At 38.3% G+C, this 20,820-nt stretch overlaps 1 protein-coding gene across 2 annotated transcripts in view; it reads left to right on the forward strand.

Annotated features, from left to right (window-relative positions):
* Positions 1-20,820, forward strand: part of COL12A1 (collagen type XII alpha 1 chain) — a 108,386-nt gene that overhangs the window by 28,308 nt on the left and 59,258 nt on the right. For both annotated transcript variants that reach the window (XM_046676244.1, XM_046676245.1), the window contains exons 14-23: positions 6,916-7,188; positions 12,092-12,358; positions 12,813-13,005; positions 14,104-14,225; positions 15,962-16,111; positions 16,193-16,312; positions 16,410-16,574; positions 17,148-17,294; positions 19,534-19,673; positions 20,203-20,332. In XM_046676244.1, coding sequence (XP_046532200.1) covers positions 6,916-7,188; positions 12,092-12,358; positions 12,813-13,005; positions 14,104-14,225; positions 15,962-16,111; positions 16,193-16,312; positions 16,410-16,574; positions 17,148-17,294; positions 19,534-19,673; positions 20,203-20,332 — 1,707 coding nt within the window. The remainder of the gene's footprint in view (positions 1-6,915; positions 7,189-12,091; positions 12,359-12,812; positions 13,006-14,103; positions 14,226-15,961; positions 16,112-16,192; positions 16,313-16,409; positions 16,575-17,147; positions 17,295-19,533; positions 19,674-20,202; positions 20,333-20,820) is intronic.

Here is a 20,820-nt window from a genome sequence, read left to right on the forward strand (position 1 = left end):
TGTCTAAAAATATAGTGTTTATAAGTATTTCAGAGAGATTGATTGATTACACTAAAGTTTTGAAAATAATAGATAGAAACAGAAATTGCCTTAACTACAGAGACGGAATCCAAACAATGAAAGCATGGGGTCTTTATATCTGGAGCTGCAGCGGGGGTTTCTGAGAAGCTGTCCTGGCCCTCCAGCCGCTGGCACTTGTCTTGCCTGCGTGCTGGCTACAGGCTTTCAGCACAGATGGTTCGTAGGACTTTTTTAAGGATAAACTTTTGAGATTTTATTTTTTACAGAATAGTTGTAGATTATTTCTGTTTGTGAAAATTTCTCTCATATAAGGAATTTGTTGGAAATAATTTAATAGTTTTACTTCTGCTTATACTTTTTAACTTTCTGATATTCCGCATTTTCTTGCTTTAAAAAATATATTCACACTCAGTCAAAATCTTTCTGATTCTAAAAATTAAGGCATTTTTACTAAGAAATAATATGTTAAAATCTTTAGGAGACAAAATCCACATTTTAATTTAAGAGCAAATGCATTCTATTGGGCTGTGATTTTTCTAGGCCAAGTGTATAGCTAAATTGTTTATAATTTTATATCTTTGCACAGGTGGTGTAGAAAATCTACCAGCTTGTATGTGGGTGTGAGTGTGTGTGCACATATTTGATTGGAAATTATCTCTAAGGGAGATATACTGGTAATAAAATTAAGTTTAAAAATTAATGTTTCCCATTTCCTGAGAGAGAGGAAAGCTAGATGATTTGCAAGTTTACTTTAAAAATATAGTTAATTGATAACTAAATTGTAATAATTAAATTTTTTCATTTACACCAAAGCTCCTTACTACAGTGAAAGATTACATAAAATGCTGCCAGCCTGGTTTTATTAACATTTTTATTCCATTGCATTATGTGTGGTAAACTTGACAAAAATGTGAAAGCATAGTTGTGACTAAATTAAAATAATAGAAGTTTTTTTGCCCCTGGTTATTCCATTTCATTTTATTATATTAACCTAGCCAAATCCACATACCATATACAGGAATAGGATATGATGGTAAACGCAGGGAATGGAAAGCCCAGAAGCAGAGCCAGGCAGCTGCTTTTGAGGGCTGCTGTTTTTCCAATCGGGTTTTCTCTTGGGAGAGGAGGTGGCAAGAGCAGACCTTGAAGGAATGTTTCTTCCATCCAGAGGTGCATGGCTCAGCCAGCAAGAGCATTCTGTAGGTTGCAAATTTTATAGCTTGCTGGAAGTGCATTCTATTCAATACAAAAAGAATTAAAAAAAATATTTTGTGTGGTGTACAAGCATCCCAGACTTAAATCTGTTCCTAGTGCCTTCTTGAAATGCAGCCAACGGTCAGAAAATTCCCTTGTCCCTGCAAGAGAGATTTATTAGCGTTGGCACTGGGGGAGTTCACGCTTGGCTCTGGGACTGCATGAAATAGAATCACAGAGGCAGAGTTTATTACTATTTCAGAGCCAAACTTCGGAGGAATTTGAGCACAGACCATTAGGTTTGATTTACATTGTTTTTCTCCTGTTGTTGTTGTTGTTAAAGTAGATTACTGAAACCCTGCTGTCCATGTAAGTGAAACCTAAGTCGCAATAGAACTTCCAGTCGGCACCGGTAGTGTTCAGAGAGAGGAAAACCTGCTCTTACAAACCTCAACATGAATAATGGCCACTTTTTATTCAGAGATTTGCCGCAAATGAATGAAAATTTCAGTTTGGAAATAATATGATCCTCTTATTTTTGACCGTTGTTTGTTGGCTGTGGAAAAGATAACTTTTCACAATTTCCTTTGTTTCAGTTGCTATAGCAACCTGACAATGTCCTAGACACGAACGGCCTCCTGTACATCAAATCGAGCTAACTCTGCTGACATTTTGTTACAGTGAGGTTTCAGCACATCACAGGAATTCTTCTGCATGGTGTCGAGTCACAGGGCCTCTCCAAGATGGGCGAAACAGGGCCTCTGTGTTTTCCTAGATTTACTGCTGTTTCGTAATTTGAAAAATCATACATTCTGGGTATAACAACTCTGATGTTTCCGGGGAACTTTAGCACAATCACCAAACAGTATTTCCTGTTTCCTTTTCTGCGAATTAATTGCTCATCAGAGAATCTAAACCAAATTGGAGAGATCACAGTTGTGGAAGAAATCTCACAGAGGCCTTGAGGTTGAAGGGTGATTCGAATCGTTAAAAGGTTTTTAAGAGCTATGTATTGCTTAAAGTAATTAAGTTAACTTATCAATAGTGACCTTTGTCCTTTGGAACGATGGCTCCAGTTCATTGGTTGTAAATCAAGTGTGTTTCCACATGGACGTGGTCCAGAAGGTCCTCTGTGCTCTGTTGTGGAAAGTTGGATAACTTCTGAGTTGAGCTCTAACAGAAAAGACAAATTGATTTAGGAGAGGGTTTACATTACATTTTCAATTTAACTTCTATTTTTGAAAGTGGTATGTGAAACTCGGTGAAAGATGGCTGGAATAATCTATAAGATGAAATATAGTTTCATTTTATTATGATTAATTTTTCAGTTATCATCATTGGCTAATTTGAGTTATAATTATATTTGAATTGGATGCGGATTTGCTTTTAAGAAAGCAAATGGAAAAGGGCTAAGGAAATGTAGGAAAGTCACTTAAATGAGGTTCTTTGGTCTCATATGTGGAAAAAAGTAGAAATCAACCCCTTGTGGATGTTCAGATCATGAGAAATGCACCTGTCTACATTACTTCCCACAGCAGCAGCGGAGAGATGCACTCAAGCAGGCACGAGAAGAGCACCTTTTGAGTATACGTGAATACGTTCTATAATCAGAGCAGAAATGCTGATATCACAATTTCAAAAACTGATGAATTTTTTGAAACGTATGTTTAAATTTATGACAGAAAAGCATTGCTATTCCTTATGCCCATACTGGTGTTGGTACTGGGAGAATAGGGTGGATGGGAAAGCGACTGAGAGGGGATCAAAGGGGTAAAGATGAAGGCAGCCCATCCTTGTAGAAGATAGCTTGTTTGAAACAGTTGCCAGAAATTTACTACCAGAGATAAAAGTACTATACAAAGCACAGGCGTCTCGTCCAGAACAGCAGAAAACAAGTACTGTCAGGTTAAATATTATTGAAAACAGTCTCCTTTGGGTAAAAAACCTGAACAAACCGAAATATCACCAAACATCCATTTGTCGGTCTTGGGGCAGAGGGCGAGGAGGGGTGCCAGGGGGAGAGGGCCTTTGCGAGAGCAGAAGGGGATCCAGGCTTGGGGAAAGGTTAGGCACGAAGTGGCAGAAGTCTCCTGGAGCTGAGGCTTGCTCACTGCCCCGTTTCCAGGCCTTCCCCTCTTGGGCGGCAGTCCTGTTTCCTGGAAAGAGGCTGCAGGCTGCTCTTCTGACATCTTTCCTTTCTTTTTCCTTTCTTTCCTCTTCCCTCCCAGGGACTCTAAAAAGAGACTGTTTCTCAAACCCAGTCTAACCAAACCAAGCCAAATAATCTCTTCCTGTAGTTATTGAAGTCTGAAGTTCCTTAGATTGAGAACTAAAATCTACAATTCAATATATTAAACCAAAGCAAATGCCTGGCTAGGTAACACTTGGATTGAATTCAGTAACAGGAAAACGTGATGACTATTGTATAAGAAGCATGTGTCGAGAGCCTTTTCCTTTCGAGACAGGACGGAGGGGAGGAGAGGGCAGGGAACATCCCACGTGTATTCTAGGATGGGAAGGATGTAATGAGAAGCTTCAATCTACTTCTCAGTTCTGAGGGTCAGCCTTGAGCTCATGCACTACCTTCAGGGTGACTGTTGTGCTTGGCTGTAGACCCATACGATAAAGAAACCATCAAGTAGTCCCTCACAGTGTCGCTGTGTCTAACAATTTTGACCAGTTTTGCTGTGACCATACCTGTCTTTGTTTCAAAGGAGCCCCATTTCAGAGTGAAAGCAAGTGTGAGAGTTTCTTCCCACCCTGACCAAGCACACCTTCCAAATAAATGCCTCTCTAGGCCTCAGAGGGGAGCGGGGGAAAGAAGGGGAAAGAAGGAAATGAGAAAAGAGCAAAGAATTGTAGAGGAATTAAAATCACAGAGGAGATTTAAAGGATTTTAGAAAGCATCAGCACTTCAGCGTGTCTCCGGATGTTCCAATGTAACTGAATGGGCATGGCCTACTCTCTGGCTCTCCAGGCGATTCTATGTATCTGATCTGGTCCAGTCCAGTTATTTTGCTGCTGAGGGCCCCAGGGCCCCAGGAGGTGACACAGCCTGCTGGTGGCCCCTTCTGTCAGTTGCACATATAGGTCCAATAACAGCTGGCCAGTTGTATCACAGGGTGCACTCCAATTGCTTCATTTTTTAGTAATCTAATATTTGGCCAAGCCAAGTTTCCATCTTTAGAAACTTCAAGGGTTATAGGTCTGATAAAATTTGCTTGTCACGAGTACATTATATTCTCAAAATTTTGGTGTAATGTGATAGCTAGAATACCCAACCCTCTTGCTTTTTTGAGAAAAAAAGTTTATCAATGTATTTGACAACTGTGTAAACTTAATATTTAGGAATATTCTTATCAAACTGACTGATTGATGTAAAGAAGCCCATTGAAACAGTTTGTTTTTCAATCTTGGCTTCTGGATTGAGGTGTTTTTCTTCTTTCTTTGGATCCCGTATTTCTCTGTCACTGACATGGAATGTTGCAATTCCAGTGCTTGCAAATAATGCCTTTGTGTGCCACAGGCATAAACTAATTTTTTTTTATATTTGCAAACTTAGTGCTCACTCGAATTAGGGTTATCATGCCATTAATGAGAACTCAGAATATTTTTTAGTTAATATTTCATTTGTATCTTAAAAAGTGCTTTTACAGATTCTTTTCAGAACATTGATACATCTTGCAAAGGTCTTTGTTGCAGTTTTAGCAGTATTTTCTTCTAGTTTTATAGGTTTCAAGATGTTAAAATAGTGGATTAAAATCTGTGGGAATACATCTAGTGATCTAGGCTCCTTTCATTTGTAGCCCAGAAATGTCTTTGTGCTTCAACCACGATTCTCATCCTATTGTTTTCTCACAGTGAAATCATTAGCCTGTGTTTGTGAGATTGATGTCTGTTGTCACGGAAATAAACAATGTCACACTCAGTGCTGTGGAAAGTAGGGAGGAAAACAGGCTGAGAAGCACAACCTTTCGTAAAGCTAGAAGCTGAAATTATTGTTTGTAAATTGCAAGTTTGAAACATAATTCCCACATTCTAACTAACTTTGGAATGCTTTTTTAGAATGTCGTTAATGCAGTTTTTAGCTCACTTAAATTCAGTCACTTTCAAGTACAATTATTTCAAAACAACTTTTCCTAACTGCAACTTAGGAAATGTAGGAGAAGAGGACATGAGAAAAGGGGGGGTGTCGAGCAAAGGAAATGCGTGCTGCATTAAGACTCAGAGACAGTGCTGGGTACCAGTTGGGAAAACAAAATAAAAGCCAAAACACAACCACCAAGCCAAACCAAAGAAACACTTTGTTTATATTCCTGTAAGTAGAGAAAATATAAAGATGTGTGGCCATTTAAGTAGCAAACACAGTTCAGGAAGAGCTTCAAATAAGAATAGCCTCAAGTACCAAGGGAAAAAGTCATTATGTTCTCGCAAATAAGTATTCTTGGTTGCAGTGAAGTATGTAACTAATTTCCCTCCAGAGATGAGACGTCTTGTAGGCAGAGTTATTTATAATGGAGCTAGAATTTTCCATTTGGGCTTGGGGTCTGGTAAGATGCCCAGCTCCTATTTTATTTACTTTTACCTCTAAATTCTACCATATACCATAGATCTTTGTAAACCCAGATTTCTTTTTCATTTATTGTTATCTTTACACTTCGTGCTGAAATTTAATTGTTTAATTATGAGTATTTTTAAGATATTCACTTTTACTCTTTGATTCAAGTAAAATAATAGCCTTCATAATTCTTGCAACAGCATTATATGCCATTTGCTTGAATATACAACAGTTACTGGTAAATTGTATTCTGCAGAAGCACATAGTCTTATATTTGTGTCATACTGTGGCACAAGCCCTAGAAAAGGTCGCCAACATAAAGGGGCCTGTATATTTATGTTACAGTTAAATGATGGAAAGTGAGGGTTTTATTGGAAGACATTTGTGCCTCCTATTAAGTTGAGGTTTCCATATTTTTCCGTTTGGGTTGTATTTTTTTTGAATGAAAGAGCCAAAATTTAGTAGCAGACATTTTCGATCATCCGGAACAAGTGGTGTGTTTTATTTTGATGACTAATTGCTTTTAAGTTCTCAAGAAGACTTGGTGGTTTTCAGTTTCATTAGGGTTAAGCTGTATTGAAAGTTTGCACTTCTCCTTTTTTAACTGCATGGATGAATGGAGTTTCCACCAGAAAATGATTGTTGGAATTTTAAGATTTGCAAGTGGTATGAGATTGTTGAAGTTATCGTAAATCATACATCGAAACGCCGCTTATTTCAATTAGATCAGAGAGGAAAAGATGACGGTAAAGAAATAAAGATCTGTGTGAACAATGTGCTAGGTCATAAGGCGGACTGAACTGTGGTAAAATTTTTGCATTTAGATACACTTTTTCCTTTGGAAAACAATTTTTTAGGCACGCACTCCTTCATATTTGGATGTCATCCTTTACCTGAAAGACCTTACAATCCGACTGGAGGTATTGGGGCCAGGGTGAGAGGCAGGAATCAGACCCAGTTCTAAAGGGTTATCCATCAATCTGTTCTGCTGACAGAACAGGACAGACAACTCAGAAAGAAGAATGGGCAACTTTAGACAAATTGAGTTTGAATTCAGCAAATTAGAATGCTTACCAGGATGAAGGAATATTTACGTATCTAGTAGACATTAAAAAATGATTCCTCTTTAACTTCTATTGTAGAACGTGGTTCACCTCAGGATTTAATTACTAAAGATATCACTGACACATCAATTGGGGCATATTGGACATCTGCTCCAGGAATGGTTCGTGGTTATAGGGTCTCCTGGAAATCACTTTATGATGATGTTGAGGCTGGAGAGAAAAATCTTCCTGAAGATGCAATTCATACTGTAATAGAAAATCTGCAGCCGGAGACTAAATACAAAATTTCGGTGTTTGCAACTTACAGCAGTGGAGAAGGAGAACCTTTGACTGGAGAAGCCACAACTGAATGTAGGTAACATCACGAGTGTGTTTGTGTGTGTGTCGATACTACCTAATAGCTATCAGCTCAAGTGACATGATGTTTAACCACTTCTATTTTTCTCTTTTTTTCGTGAGGAGGATTTGCCGTGAGCTAACGTCTGTGCCAGTCTTCCTCTATTTTATGTGGGATGCTGCCACAGTGTGACTTGACAAGTGGTGCTAAGTCCACGTCTGGGATCCGAACCTGCGGACCCTGGGCCGCTGAATCGGAGTGTGCAAACTTAACCACTATGCCACTGGGCCAGCCCTATTTTTTTTCTTTATATGATAAATAAGGACTGAAAAATTAGGACCTTTAAAGAATGTGGTTTAAATTCAGACTCATTTTACATCTAAAAATTATGTCAAATTTTGAAATATTGACTCCCTTCCAACTATGTGTATTTATGTCTCTCTTTTTTTTTCTGATGGAATGATCAACTAGGTAAGAAACAGCTAGTAAAAAGATCAGGAGCATGGAGACTAAGAGAATTCAGGCACACCACACTTTTATAGCTGTGTGACCTTGGGCAAGTCACTTCACGTTCTTTGAGACTCAGTTTCCCATTCAGTGGAATGCAGTCTGTCAGAGTTGTCATGAAGATTAGATGAAATAATAGTGTGCAAAGCAGCAGCATGGTGCCCAGCCACTTAGAGGTGACTGAGGAAGTGTGGTGTCTATCGAGACTGTGATTATTATGTACCTAAGACTCATCCTAGATTCTCTCCTTTATTCCTACCTTACTTGGTAAGGTTAAATCTAAAGTCTACTCAGTTTTCTGGTGGCTCAGATTTACCTTAATCCTATTAATATTCTTTTTTTTGGGTGAATAATTTTAAATGACCTATCATTATTTATTATCAGCTGGCCGGTGAAAGAGGTTCAACATTTCTTCATTCTCTTTCCTAAAAAGTCATTTGTTAAGCATGGGCATTTCTGAGAATTTATAGGAGAAAAATTTCTTTCTTTTGTTTTGCGAGGGTTTTAGGAAAAGGGGAAAAAGCTCTTGCATTTCTTTTTATTAGAAAGAAGTAGAGGAATTGGGTGATTTTTCTGGCACAGGGAGAGGGGGCTGTGCCATCAGCAGCTTCTGTTAAGTGTTCAGACAGCCTTTTCTTCTCTGCGAGCAGTTTGTTGTGTTTTCCTTCACTCTCTTTGTGGAAGGTGAAGCCGTAGAGAGGACTTTGAGAACTCTGAGTCAGATGTGGTGACTGGGTGGTGGACAAGTCCTAAAGTGTGGACACCCGGGCAGAGTCACTAGGTCACGTTCTTAGAGTGTCTTGCAAACTGCAAGGGGAGATTTCGGAAATAGTCTCAGGACTGCTTTCCCCTTGAGCTCAGAGACATGGTGTGTAGACTGTTGATACAATTAAGACCATGCACTGTGGCCAGTAGAAAGACAGCAGATGGGAGACTCTGTGCTGGGCCTATGGTTTATGGCAGCTGGGTTAGCAGAGGTACGGTGGGTGTTGGGAAGCGTCTTGTCAGAGTTACTAAAACGTGAAAAGAACTTACAATGTGAGTGTTACAGCATTTTATAGCATGTGTCATACCTGTCAATGAAGTGAAAAATCTTACTTTTTACTTATGGGAAGCCAAAAAGGATTTTTTTTTTTCTCCCTAAAATAGACAGTTTTCCATTAAAGCTAGGGTGAGATATGTTGTACTTTATTTAACTTCAGTTCCTTTATTTTAAAGAGTTAATTAAAAGGCAGAAATTGAGTTCCTTGAAGACTTTTAAGATCTGAGGTACTACATTTGACTGGTATTAACATATTTAAATTGGGGAATAATTTAAAATTTGGGATCACATTCTTTTGGGAACATAGGTTTCTTTTTATTTTTTTAATTAATTAAATTTTTAAAGGTTAATGCATCATCTTTGGCTATGGCATTTTTTTTTCTTTAAGATTTTTTTTTTCCTCAAAGCCCCCCAGTACATAGATGTATATTCTTCGTTGTGGGTCCTTCTAGTTGTGGCATGTGGGATGCTGCCTCAGCGTGGTTTGATGAGCAGTGCCATGTCCGTGCCCAGGATTCGAACCAACGAAACATTGGGCCACCTGCAGCGGAGTGCGTGAACTTAACCACTCGGCCACAGGGCCAGCCCCATAGGTTTCTTTTTAGACCAACACTCATAAGACTTAAATATCCATTTTTCTCAATTCTGAGCTGTGTGAAATTGGTCTGAGAATTTTATATATAAGAAAGAGATGTCTTGTTCCACTGAAGAAAAATTTAAGAGAGAGAAACAAGAGGTCAGAAAACATATTTTAGCACAACTCTTTCTAGAAAAGTGTTAGACACACATCAATTTATTCAATAGTTGTGACAATTGGTAATGAGTAATTCAAATAGATTGTTCTATATACTATTCTTTCTCATACTATTTTCAAAACTCTATGTAAGGTCTTTATACTTTTTGTTTGAAAATATAAATATTTTTTCTTTTAATAGTTCACTTACCTGGAGAATAGTAATGGAAAATTGAAGATTAATCTGAATAAATTTTAATATTTTATGAAAGTAATGGACTTGGCTGAGAATTCTCTTAGTTTCTTTACCCTACAATAAAAAATTGCAACCAATTTACTCTTAGTTGAAGTTATATTTTTGCAGCTCTCAGAAACACAATTCATGATTATATATTAAATTTCTTTACCTATTTTATCATTCCTTATTTTTGTTCTCTATAAATAATGTATCTTTTGTTTATATGGCTGCTTTCAAGATTTTCTTTTTATCACTAATTTTAAGAATTTGCTTTTGATGGGGCTTGGTGTCGTTTTCTTCGTGTTTCTTGTGCTTTGGGTTCATTGAGCTTGTTGGATGTGAGGGTTTATATTTGAAAAACTTTGAAAATATTTAGGCCATTATTTCTTCAAATATTTTATCTATCAAGCCCCCACTCTCTTCAGGTACTCCAATTATACGTGTTTTGGTCTGCTTGAAGTTATTAGACAGTTCACTGTTGTGCTGTTCAATTTGTCAATCTTTTTTTTCTTGTGTTTCATTTTGGGTAGTTTCTATTATCATGTCATCAAGTTCACTAATCTTTTTCCTGCAATTTCTAATCTGCTGTTAATACCATACTGTGCATTCTTTATCTTATACATTGTATTTTTAGCTCTAATTATCTATTCATCTCCTCGAAGGCCCATCTCCAAGTACCAACACATTGGGGGTTAAGGCTTTAACAAGTGAATTTTGGGGAGACACAATCATTCAGTCTGTCACGTGGTCGTATTTTTTTCCTTCTTTGCATGCCTGGCAATTGTTATTAGATGCCAGGCATTGTAAGTTTTACTTTGTTGGATGCCAGCTATTTTTATATCCTTGTAAATATCCTTAAGCGTTGTTCTGGGATGCAGTTAGGTTACTTGGAAATAGTTTGATCTTTTTGAAGCTTCCTTCTTAAGCTCTATTAGAGCTAGACCAGAGATACCTCGAGACTGGGGCTAATTTTCCCCATTACTGGGGAAATAATCTCCTGATGTCCTGGGAATTTTGAGGTTTTCTGTTCTGGCTAGGGAAAGCATTTCTGGCCCTGCATGAACTCCAGGAATTGCTCCCTCTGCTCTTGCAGGCGGTTCTTTCCTTGGTTTGGGGTAGTTTCCTCCTACATACGCACTGATTAGGTTGAAGGCTCAAGGAGGACCTGTGGCAGAATTTTGGAGCATGTTCTCTGTAACACCATCTCCTCTACAGCACTCTGACATGCAACTTCTAGGTGCCTTGGATTCCCCAGACTCGCAAAACCATCTCCTCAGTTAGGAGAGAACACCAGGCTCCGTCTGGGCTCCCCCTTCCTGTACTTGGGCTGGAAACTCTCTCCAAGCAATAAGCCAGGGTGCTCGTGAAGCTCACTTTCATTTGCTTCTCATTTTCTCATTTGTCAACTCTCTCTCAGGAATCACTGTCCTGTGCTGCCTGATGTTCAGTGTCTGAAAAATGATGATCTCTCTCCCTATATAAAGTTTTAGTTTTTTCAGGCTTTTTAGTTGTTTCGGGTGGTCCTTGCCTATTTGAACATGAAATTTCTCTTAGAATCAAGAAGGATTCTTTGCAATGTTTCCTTTAGCTTAGTCTCTTCCTATAGAAAATGCTTATGACCTTTGAATGCAAAGATTATTGAAATAAATGAAGTGATCCTGCTTATAACTCTAATTATTTATAAGAAAAGGGATATGTTGGCTATTTGTGGATGTTTGGTGGCCTGTTTCTGATATGGTTATTAATAATTGTGGGATATTAGTAAAATATAATTTAACAAACAATATTGACTGTAATCAAACACTTTTTTATATATGGTGCTTCCTTAAAGACTCAGTGTTTACCAATTTATCTTTGAGCCCTTGAGACAGTTTTACGTGTTAGAGCTCCCTATTCCCTTGTGTTCGTAGTCTTACGTATTTGTGGCCATCACAAAAAATAGTGTTAACTATAGTCACTCTGGTTAGTCATTTATGGATTGTACTTTTTTCTGAAAAGATCCAAGTAATATTTCTGGCCCCACATTCATGAGGTTTAGTATCCCCCACAGCGTGATTGCTACAGGAATTCTTTACAGATGGAAATAAATAAAAATTCTAAAAGCTCATCTCCGGAAATGGATGTTTTCTTTACTAAAGTCTCTGGAATGCAAATAGGAAATCCTTGCAATATGAACTTCCATTTTTTAGTTATTGGCCAGATAAAAAGAAAACATCTCACTGTGATCTCGTGGAGATTATGCTCACACGCCACCATGAACTGATGGGGATCACAATGCCAAGCAGGGGGACAGAGTTGAAGAAACCACAGATGGCTTCTTTTCACACAAATGGGGAGGTGGACATACACATTTTATTTTAACATGGTATATATTATAATCTTCCTTTTATCTCACAGTATCCCAGGATTCAAAAACCTTGAAAGTAGATGAAGAAACAGAAAACACAATGAGAGTTACCTGGAAACCAGCCCCTGGGAAAGTCATCAACTACCGTGTTGTGTATCGCCCACGTGGAGGAGGGAGACAGATGGTTGCTAAAGTACCACCCACAGTCACCTCGACAGTGTTAAAGCGACTTCAACCCCAGACCACGTATGACATCACAGTTCTCCCAATTTATAAGACAGGAGAAGGAAAGCTTAGGCAAGGATCAGGAACAACAGGTATAAAATAATAATTTTTTTGGGAAAGTGTGTTATATTTTAAAGGAATACTTTAATACATCTACTTCATTTGTAAATGTCCAAAACTGATTCTGTAATAAATTAAATTATAATAATTAGATAGGATGCCTACTTAGCATATTATTTTTACCAATCTAGTTCCTGGTAAAATGATTCTACACATTAATGTTCTAATGTCAATCTAATCTGAATTGTGAGAATTATATACACTTCCACTTGGGTGACACTCTGTTATTATGATTTTATTGGGTATTATGTCTTGTGCTATCTTACTTAACCCTGTTTATAAATATGCATTTTGAAGTGTTATGTTTGTGATGATTCCCATGTATATCACATAGATATTTTTAATTCAATTTATTATCGTAGGGGCTACTAAGAAACCCCGAAGCCTAGTTATGGATAATATTTTAAGATCTTATTATTTTTACAGCTTCTCGATTTAAGTCACCGAGAAACCTCAAAACATCTGACCCAACCATGTCAAGCTTCCGTGTGACTTGGGAGCCTGCCCCTGGGGAAGTGAAGGGCTATAAGGTCACCTTCCACCCTACGGGGGATGACCGAAGACTGGGGGAATTAGTGGTTGGACCGTATGACAACACAGTTGTTTTGGAGGAACTTAGGTAGGAATGAACTATATTCAGTTTGTGTTAAGCGATTGAATAACTATGCAAATTAGTGGGCCTTCCACGGATGATCATTTATGTGTCTGTTTGCCAGCAGAGTATTTAAAATTAACTGAAGTTGCTTTCTTGTTCTTGGTACTGCTCAAGTTCAGGTTAGGGTTTAGACGGTCGAACTCAGGCCTGAGCACAATTTTTTGTAATGTTTTAATTATTTTTGTTTCTAAGTGATCAGGAATGACATTTTTTCACTAACATCCTGCTTCTTAAAAATTAACATCTGTATCACACAATTTCACCAAAAACAGCTTGTCCCCAGGCAGCTCTGCGGAAATGTGGGGGTTCCTGTGCCTTCTGAAAAGGCCCAGGCGACCTGCACTGTGATGCTGAGAGCGAGTCCTCTCCCAGATTGTGCCATGGGGGAAAGAAAGCAGGACCCGTGCTTGGTGTCAGCTGGCAAGATCGGGGATGGGTGGGAGGATTAGAGGCCTCGCTTCACGCTGTGCGGTGGAAAACAAGGAAGTCTGAATCTGAACAGCACTCTACATTCATTACAGTAAAAAGAATGGACTACTGTGCGTTGTCTTTTGTAGAGTTTGTTTGTTTAAACCATTCACTCAACAGTATTGAAATCTATCTAAATGTTCACTATTTACTTTTACCAGAATAGGGAGAAGGAAATTTGGGGAGCCTGCTGGGCGCCAGACATGGTGCTAGGCACTTTAGGTCACCTTGCAAGTTACAGCATTTACCTTCTTAAAGCCCATTGCTTAGAAGCAGTAAGAGGAAAGAGTCTGTCCGCCCCTGGCCTGTTCAGTGGCAGGAGGGGTATTCTACATCTGGTAGAAAGACAAGACAGAGACTGGCGCTGTGAGCCTGTAGTGTTCTCTAGCAGGCTGGCTGGCTAGTTTCCCCTGATGCCTCACACAGTGAGTTAAACTAGAATGTGATGGCGAGTGTTTTTCTTCTCTTACGATTTTATGCATTATAACTTCCTCTGAATGGAAGTTTGTAATTCAAGATGAATGTCTTTAACAAACAAAAAATACTACCACTTGTGCTAACTCTCCATACAGACTATATATTTTAACGTTTCAGGGCAGGTACCACCTATAAAGTAAATGTTTTTGGAATGTTTGATGGAGGAGAAAGTTCGCCGCTTGTTGGACAAGAAATGACAACCCTTTCTGACACAACTGTGATGCCAATTTTATCCTCTGGTAAGAAATTGAGTTAGAGTCCCATAGGAAAACTCAATATTATGAAACTATTTTAAATGTGAATTGTTAGGTTAATCATACAGTGAAAAGCGACTATAAAAATTTTATACTAAAATGTATTTAAATAATTTACATACTTAAATATTTATCCAAACATCCAGCTAAGCATACTTTTGACCCTATATTTTTAAGGCTTTTCTTGTCAGCATTGCATCAGTAAAGATGAATTTTTACAATGGGTAGATAATGTACATTTTCTCTCTTTTTAATGAGTAAAATGCAGTTTTATTTTGTGAAAGTAATTGCAGAAATGGTTTATTTGGGCTGAGCGAGCAGAGTTGAGTTACAATAATAAGTGGGCAGCCAGGACTTGGAAAGCAAGATGGTAACATAAATCCTTTGGATTTTTCTGCTCCTGCCACGATTACAGCTTTGATGTACATCAAGCTAGTTTTGAACATTCTTAGAGGTGGAAGTTGTGGATAGAATTTATTTCTAAATATTTTCCATAATTCACTAAAAAAGAGTAGATCTGGGCAGAGCAGGAGAGCTTGCAAAGGCTTAGGTGCTTGGATCAGCCTTCGGGAGTCCTCAGTGCTGCTGTCACGCACAGCATGCGAATGACGCCTTTGGACAGCGAGCATCACTTAATTGTTCTCGATGCGTTGTGTTTTTTTGTAATACAAAGATCAGACACTAACATGGCGAGAAGGTAGAAAGTTGATAGTTGGTAACATAAGCTCCTGGAAGAGAAAGCGTGTGAAAATACGGATGTGGATAAAATCTATGAAAATGCCCAATCTTGCTGTTTTGCATTAATGTTCTATTGTTTCTTTTATGATGATATTAACTGACTTATATTTTTATTTTGTAGCTTGTGCGCTGAGGATGTTGGGATTGTTTTCTCTTTCCAAAGCCCCCTAGCTCTGTGTCAGTGTTTGTGCTTGTTGTCTCTACAGCTCTCAATTTCCGTATTTGTCTGCATACTTTTTCTAAATTGTCTTCCTTCTCTCTTGAGTTTTTAAATGTGCAGACTTCACCATCTGTTTTTACCTGATTGTTATACATAATAGATGATAAAGTTAAGTAGTTAATAACTAAATAATATCATATCTATCAGATTTTAAAGCAGTATATCTTTACTTCCAAAAGATCTAATTTTAAGAGTTGTGTCTAATCTTTCAGAATATATGTAATAGTTACCTAGGAGCTTAATTATTTTAAAAGATATTTTTGGCTCACTAAAACCTCTCCTAGCTTACTGTTAGTTCATCAGCTAATGACCATCAAATATTGCAGAAAAATGCAACGTCTAATCTTTAGATCACATTAAAATTTTATTAAAATTATTAATGCCTTATAGTTAGATAACTGTACATTCTCACTTAGTTACTTCAGCTTTTGGGTTTGTGAGCCTATTCAAATTTACATTGATGGTTTAATTTAAGTCTCCAGGGTCTGTGACTGTGGCCAGGAAATAGAGACAAAGATGAAAGAAGGATTTGCCACTGAAATAATCATTGGAGGAACTGATGATTCCTATGACTGTTATTTGAAGTTAATAAATCCTCTGGACATATTTTGAGAGTCTTGAACTCCAAATCACGGAGCTAAGCTACAGAACTGAAACAGCTAGGCAACACTGAGCATCCAGGGGGTGGAAGAGGCATGGCTAGGAAGCAACTGTGCTGCGAATTTGCTTCTTCCTCTGACCTGTCTCCCGGTTGCCGTGTCAGGGATGGAGTGTCTCACGAGAGCCGAAGCAGACATTGTGTTGTTGGTGGATGGATCATGGAGCATCGGCCGGGCCAACTTTAGAACTGTGAGGAGTTTCATTTCTCGTATTGTGGAAGTCTTTGAGATTGGCCCTAAAAGAGTACAAATTGGTAGGTCTGACTATATTGTAGACATTTAGACATTTTCATGATGCTCTTTTGTATATGCTAATGCCAATGGTGTTATTTTAGCCCTTGCTCAGTATAGTGGGGACCCCAGGACAGAGTGGCAATTAAATGCTCACAAAGACAAGCAGAGCTTGTTGCAAGCGGTGGCCAACTTACCGTACAAAGGAGGCAACACCCTCACAGGTGAGCAGGATGGCCTGGTGCGCTCTCAGCTCTTGCTTTTGGTCGAAGCTGTGGCTGAATAATGATGTGACTGGTTCTCTTTTAAAAACCCCACTAGGCATGGCTTTGAATTTCATTCGTCAACAGAGCTTCAAGACCCAAGCTGGCATGAGGCCTCGGGCTCGAAAAATTGGTGTTCTCATCACTGATGGAAAATCACAAGATGATGTCGAGGCACCTTCAAAGAAACTCAAGGACGAAGGCGTGGAGCTGTTTGCTGTTGGTAAGCACTGACGAGGCTAGCCATGCCCTCGGGGTTACAAAAACTGAGGATATTTTTGTAGTTAAAAATATTTTCTGAAGCATGAAAAAACAAACAAACACATTTTCCCTATCACATAATTTATCAAAATGATGTGCCAGGAAGTTAGTTAACTTTCTTCTTTTCTCCTTGTAAAGAGACAAAACTACATGGCTTCTTGGAATAAAGTAATGGATCAAGAGGACAAATGTACTATTAATAGGATTCAGGAAAATTCCTGTTTGGTTTTCCACAGCACCATGTTTATTTTTGATATCCATTATTTTGCTTTCCAGAAAAAACACCGAAGAGACACTTTTTAGTGGGAAATTGCTGCTAGAAGCATTTAAAAGAAGCTAATTTAGAATATCTTCAGTTTATATCATTTTTTATGTGTTTCTATTTTATAACTATAGATAATCATTTTATTTTTGAGGAAAATCATATGTTCTAGTTAACATTGAATATATAAGGGTAGCCCAAAAATATTTGCTTTATTCCATTAATTTTTTTCTGAGAAGTGCTTTTAATTTGTATACATACGTTCTTTTCAAGGTATTAAAAATGCTGATGAAGTTGAGTTAAAGATGATTGCAACGGATCCCGATGATACCCACGCGTACAACGTGGCTGATTTTGAGTCACTCTCCAGGATCGTGGATGACCTCACCATTAACTTGTGTAACAGTGTCAAAGGTCCAGGTCAGGTTTGCCCAGGCTTTCTCACCCTCAGCACTGTTGATGTTTTGGGGCAGATAAATCTTTTCTGGATGGGGGAAAGTGTCTCTTTTGTGCATTGTGAGGTGTTTAGCAGCATCCCTGGGCTCTGCCCACTGGATGCCAGTACCATTCTCTGAATTGTGACAACTAAAAATACCTTCAGATGTTGACAAATGTCTGCTGGGAAAACACCGTCCCCAGTGGAGAATCATTGGTTTTCATCTCTGATTTTTTTTCTGATTTGTTTTTGATGGCACCCAACTAGAAATGATTTTTGGTTCATTTGAGGATACATGTAGTTTATCTGTGCATGCACACCACACACACACAAATATAAATGGGAGTGGAGAAGAAAGGAAGAGAGATGCTTTCTTTTCTGATATATATCTATTCTCTTGTAAAGCATCTTCATGCTATGTAAATTGCTTTTAAATGGTTGTTCCCAGACTTTTGTTTTCTAAAGTATGTTATCTTTTTTTTTTATTAGGAGTGGAAGAGGGGTCTTGTATCTGATTTGCTTTGTCTCAACTACAGATGATCAAATTTGATACTTTGCACTTATAATCCCTAAATATAAAGAGAAATTATAATTTTAGAGTTTGGACCTTGAGAAATGATGTAATCTCTCTTTACTAGTGAGGAAACTGAGATTTACAGAAGTTAAATTGCTTACCCAGGATTAAATGGTTAAAGATATTTTGAGGTCTTTGAAAAAAAGTAGCTATTGATAAGCAATTAAGATTTAGAAATAAAATTGTAGAACTGAATTTTTGGTGACAGAAGGTGGTGCAAAATGGTTCCTATCTGTATAAATCACAGGACAAAACATGGTAAGCACCAAAATGAAACTTTTTGGAAAATTAATGACAAAAATTATGATCCTTATTATATGATAAAAATTTCTTTTAAGTACACATGGATAATGGTAAAGACTGTCTTTTAGTAATTTATTTTGGTTTTAGAAAAGTTGGAAAGAGTTTAACAAATAATGTGGCAAAAATGGTTCACATGCTTTGGGTCCTGGGGGTACGTTATTTGTTCCTTCTTGAGTTTTTCTCTCCAGACTTTTGCAGATTTTCTTTTTGGATTTTGAACAGCAGACTGACCTTTTCCCTGGAGAAATAGACCAGCCAGGAAGCCAGAATTTGTAGGCTTCTGGCTCTGAAATAGCTGAGAGTGTTGTACTTTTATTTAGTTGTACAGAACTTTGAGTGAGGATGAAAACGTCTTTTATCTGTTGTCCTTTTCTTTTTCTTAGTCGACTATGTAATAGTTGCATTCATTCTAGTTTCCAGACAGTAAAATTGCTTGATAATTTTGTAGGCTTGATTGTGACCCAAGTACAATAAAGGTTAGGATACTGAGAATGGAAATACTTTTCCCAGCTTTGGCTTACAAAGGAAGTGGAAAGAGTGTACATGAGAGTGATTTGCCATGCTCATGGAGTCATTGGATTAATTCTCTTTAAATTATTACTTGGGACATATCTCTGATGGTCATATGGAGCTTATTTCTATTTTCATTGATGTTTATTCCAGATATTGTTCTGTATGAGTCATCTCACTTACACCTATCAACAGAGACCACAGTCACAAGAAGTAGGATAGTCCCAAATGTGAAAAGATGTGGTTGTTTTTCCTCTCTCTTGAATAAGAAAGTGGTTAGCTTCTTTTGCACTGAACTAGGTCCTGTAGGGGAACTAAACATGAACAAGAAACCAATTCTGTCTGCACAGAGCACAATCTATAGTTAAGGAGATAAGGCATGAATATGAATAATCAAAATGATAATGGGGGCAGTGAACTTGGGTGGTGCCAGTAGTGATAGAAACAGTGGAATGGTCAGGACCCAAATCCTTATTTATTGATTATATGTACAAGGTTGGAGAGAGGAGAAAGTATCCAAAGGTAGCTCAGAGGTTTTTGAGTCTAGGTGACTGGAAAACTGGTGGTGACATAAGGAAGAGCAGGATCAAGTTTTAATGAAAGACAATGAGCTCAGGTTTGAATCTTTGAGACTAAGGAACACTTTGCCCACACCCATTCAGGGAGGTTTTATGGGCAGTGGGCCTCCATATGGATATACTGTAGCTACTTAGTGTGTGAAAGGATGTGGGTACAAGCTTGAAACATGGAGAGTAATACTGTTTCAACCTAATTTCAAATTTCGTCACCTTGTTATGATAATGGAAAAAGTGTATGTACTTTATTTCCACGTGTAGGTGACTTGGAAGCACCTTCCAACCTAGTTATTTCTGAGCGAACCCATCGTTCTCTTAGAGTGAGCTGGACACCTCCTTCTGACAGTGTGGACAGATATAAGGTGGAATACTACCCAGTTTCTGGTGGAAAACGTCAAGAAGTGAGTAGACAACACCTAAACCCACTCCTTCCTGATTCTGAGTTTGGGTCCTCCTCATTAGGCTGCTGAGAAAAATGTTGGGTGTGGAGCAAGAGGCATGCAGAGAGGGGCAGAACTGAGTCAACACTGGTGCTTTCTCTTCCCTGCTAGGCAAGCACTTCCATTTGGGCTTAATGAAAGGAACGAGCTTTGCTTGAATTCTTATGGTTTCTAAGAATTGCAGAATATCAATAGGATTTTAAATTAAAACTTAATTAGAGAATGCCTGATATATTCATGTTTATATTAGAGTTGGAAGGGAACATTAAAGATGATCTAATTTTATCTACTCATTTTACAAATAAGGAAACAACAGCTGGGAGAATAAATTGTCTGACTTGTCCAAGACTTAGTTGTAGTTTCCAAAGCCAAAAGACAGTGGCCTCCTTGAAATATGATTTCTACGCTCATTGCAGTTAACTACTTTGTAGTTATAGTTGAAAAGAGGGAAATGACTATACGATGTGGTCATTTTTAAATTTCCCCCTAGTTTTATGTGAGCCGACTGGAGAGGAGCACAGTCCTGAAAGATCTGAAGCCTGAGACTGAGTACGTTGTGAACGTGTACTCCGTGGTGGAAGATGAGTACAGCGAGCCTCTGAAGGGCACAGAGAAAACCTGTAAGTCAGATGAAAAAAACATCTCATTGTTTTGTTTTTAAGATAAAGAGATGACAGCCCATGTGGGATTTTTGTCAGCCTTCCAAATCCTTCTTTTATTCGTTATCCATTCGACAAATATTTTCCAAGTGCGTTCTTTGCGCAGGTGCTGGATAAACACTGAGTGGTTGTCTGATCTTCCTGGCTGCTCGACCATCATGGGCCCCACGGGTGGAATGGGTAGTCACGGCCATAGATAACTTAGAGGGAAAAGTACCTTTAATAGAGTCATTCACTTCTTGAGGAAAGAGACTCTGTGGGGAGTGGGACTAAGATTAGGAAGAGGAGCTGTGCAGAGGTGACCTGTTTCACTTCTGCAGATGGTCAGATCTTTCTGCTGGCAATGAGATCTCTCCTGTTTTTTGGCCCTTGGCATTTACTAGAGAAGCTCTAAGGCCTCTGGTTTTGAATAAAGCTTTTGGGAGAGGTGTTCCTCCCTCCTGTCCCTG

The sequence above is a fragment of the Equus quagga genome, chromosome 11, assembly GCF_021613505.1.
Source record: "Equus quagga isolate Etosha38 chromosome 11, UCLA_HA_Equagga_1.0, whole genome shotgun sequence".
In the NCBI taxonomy this organism is placed as follows: domain Eukaryota; kingdom Metazoa; phylum Chordata; class Mammalia; order Perissodactyla; family Equidae; genus Equus; species Equus quagga.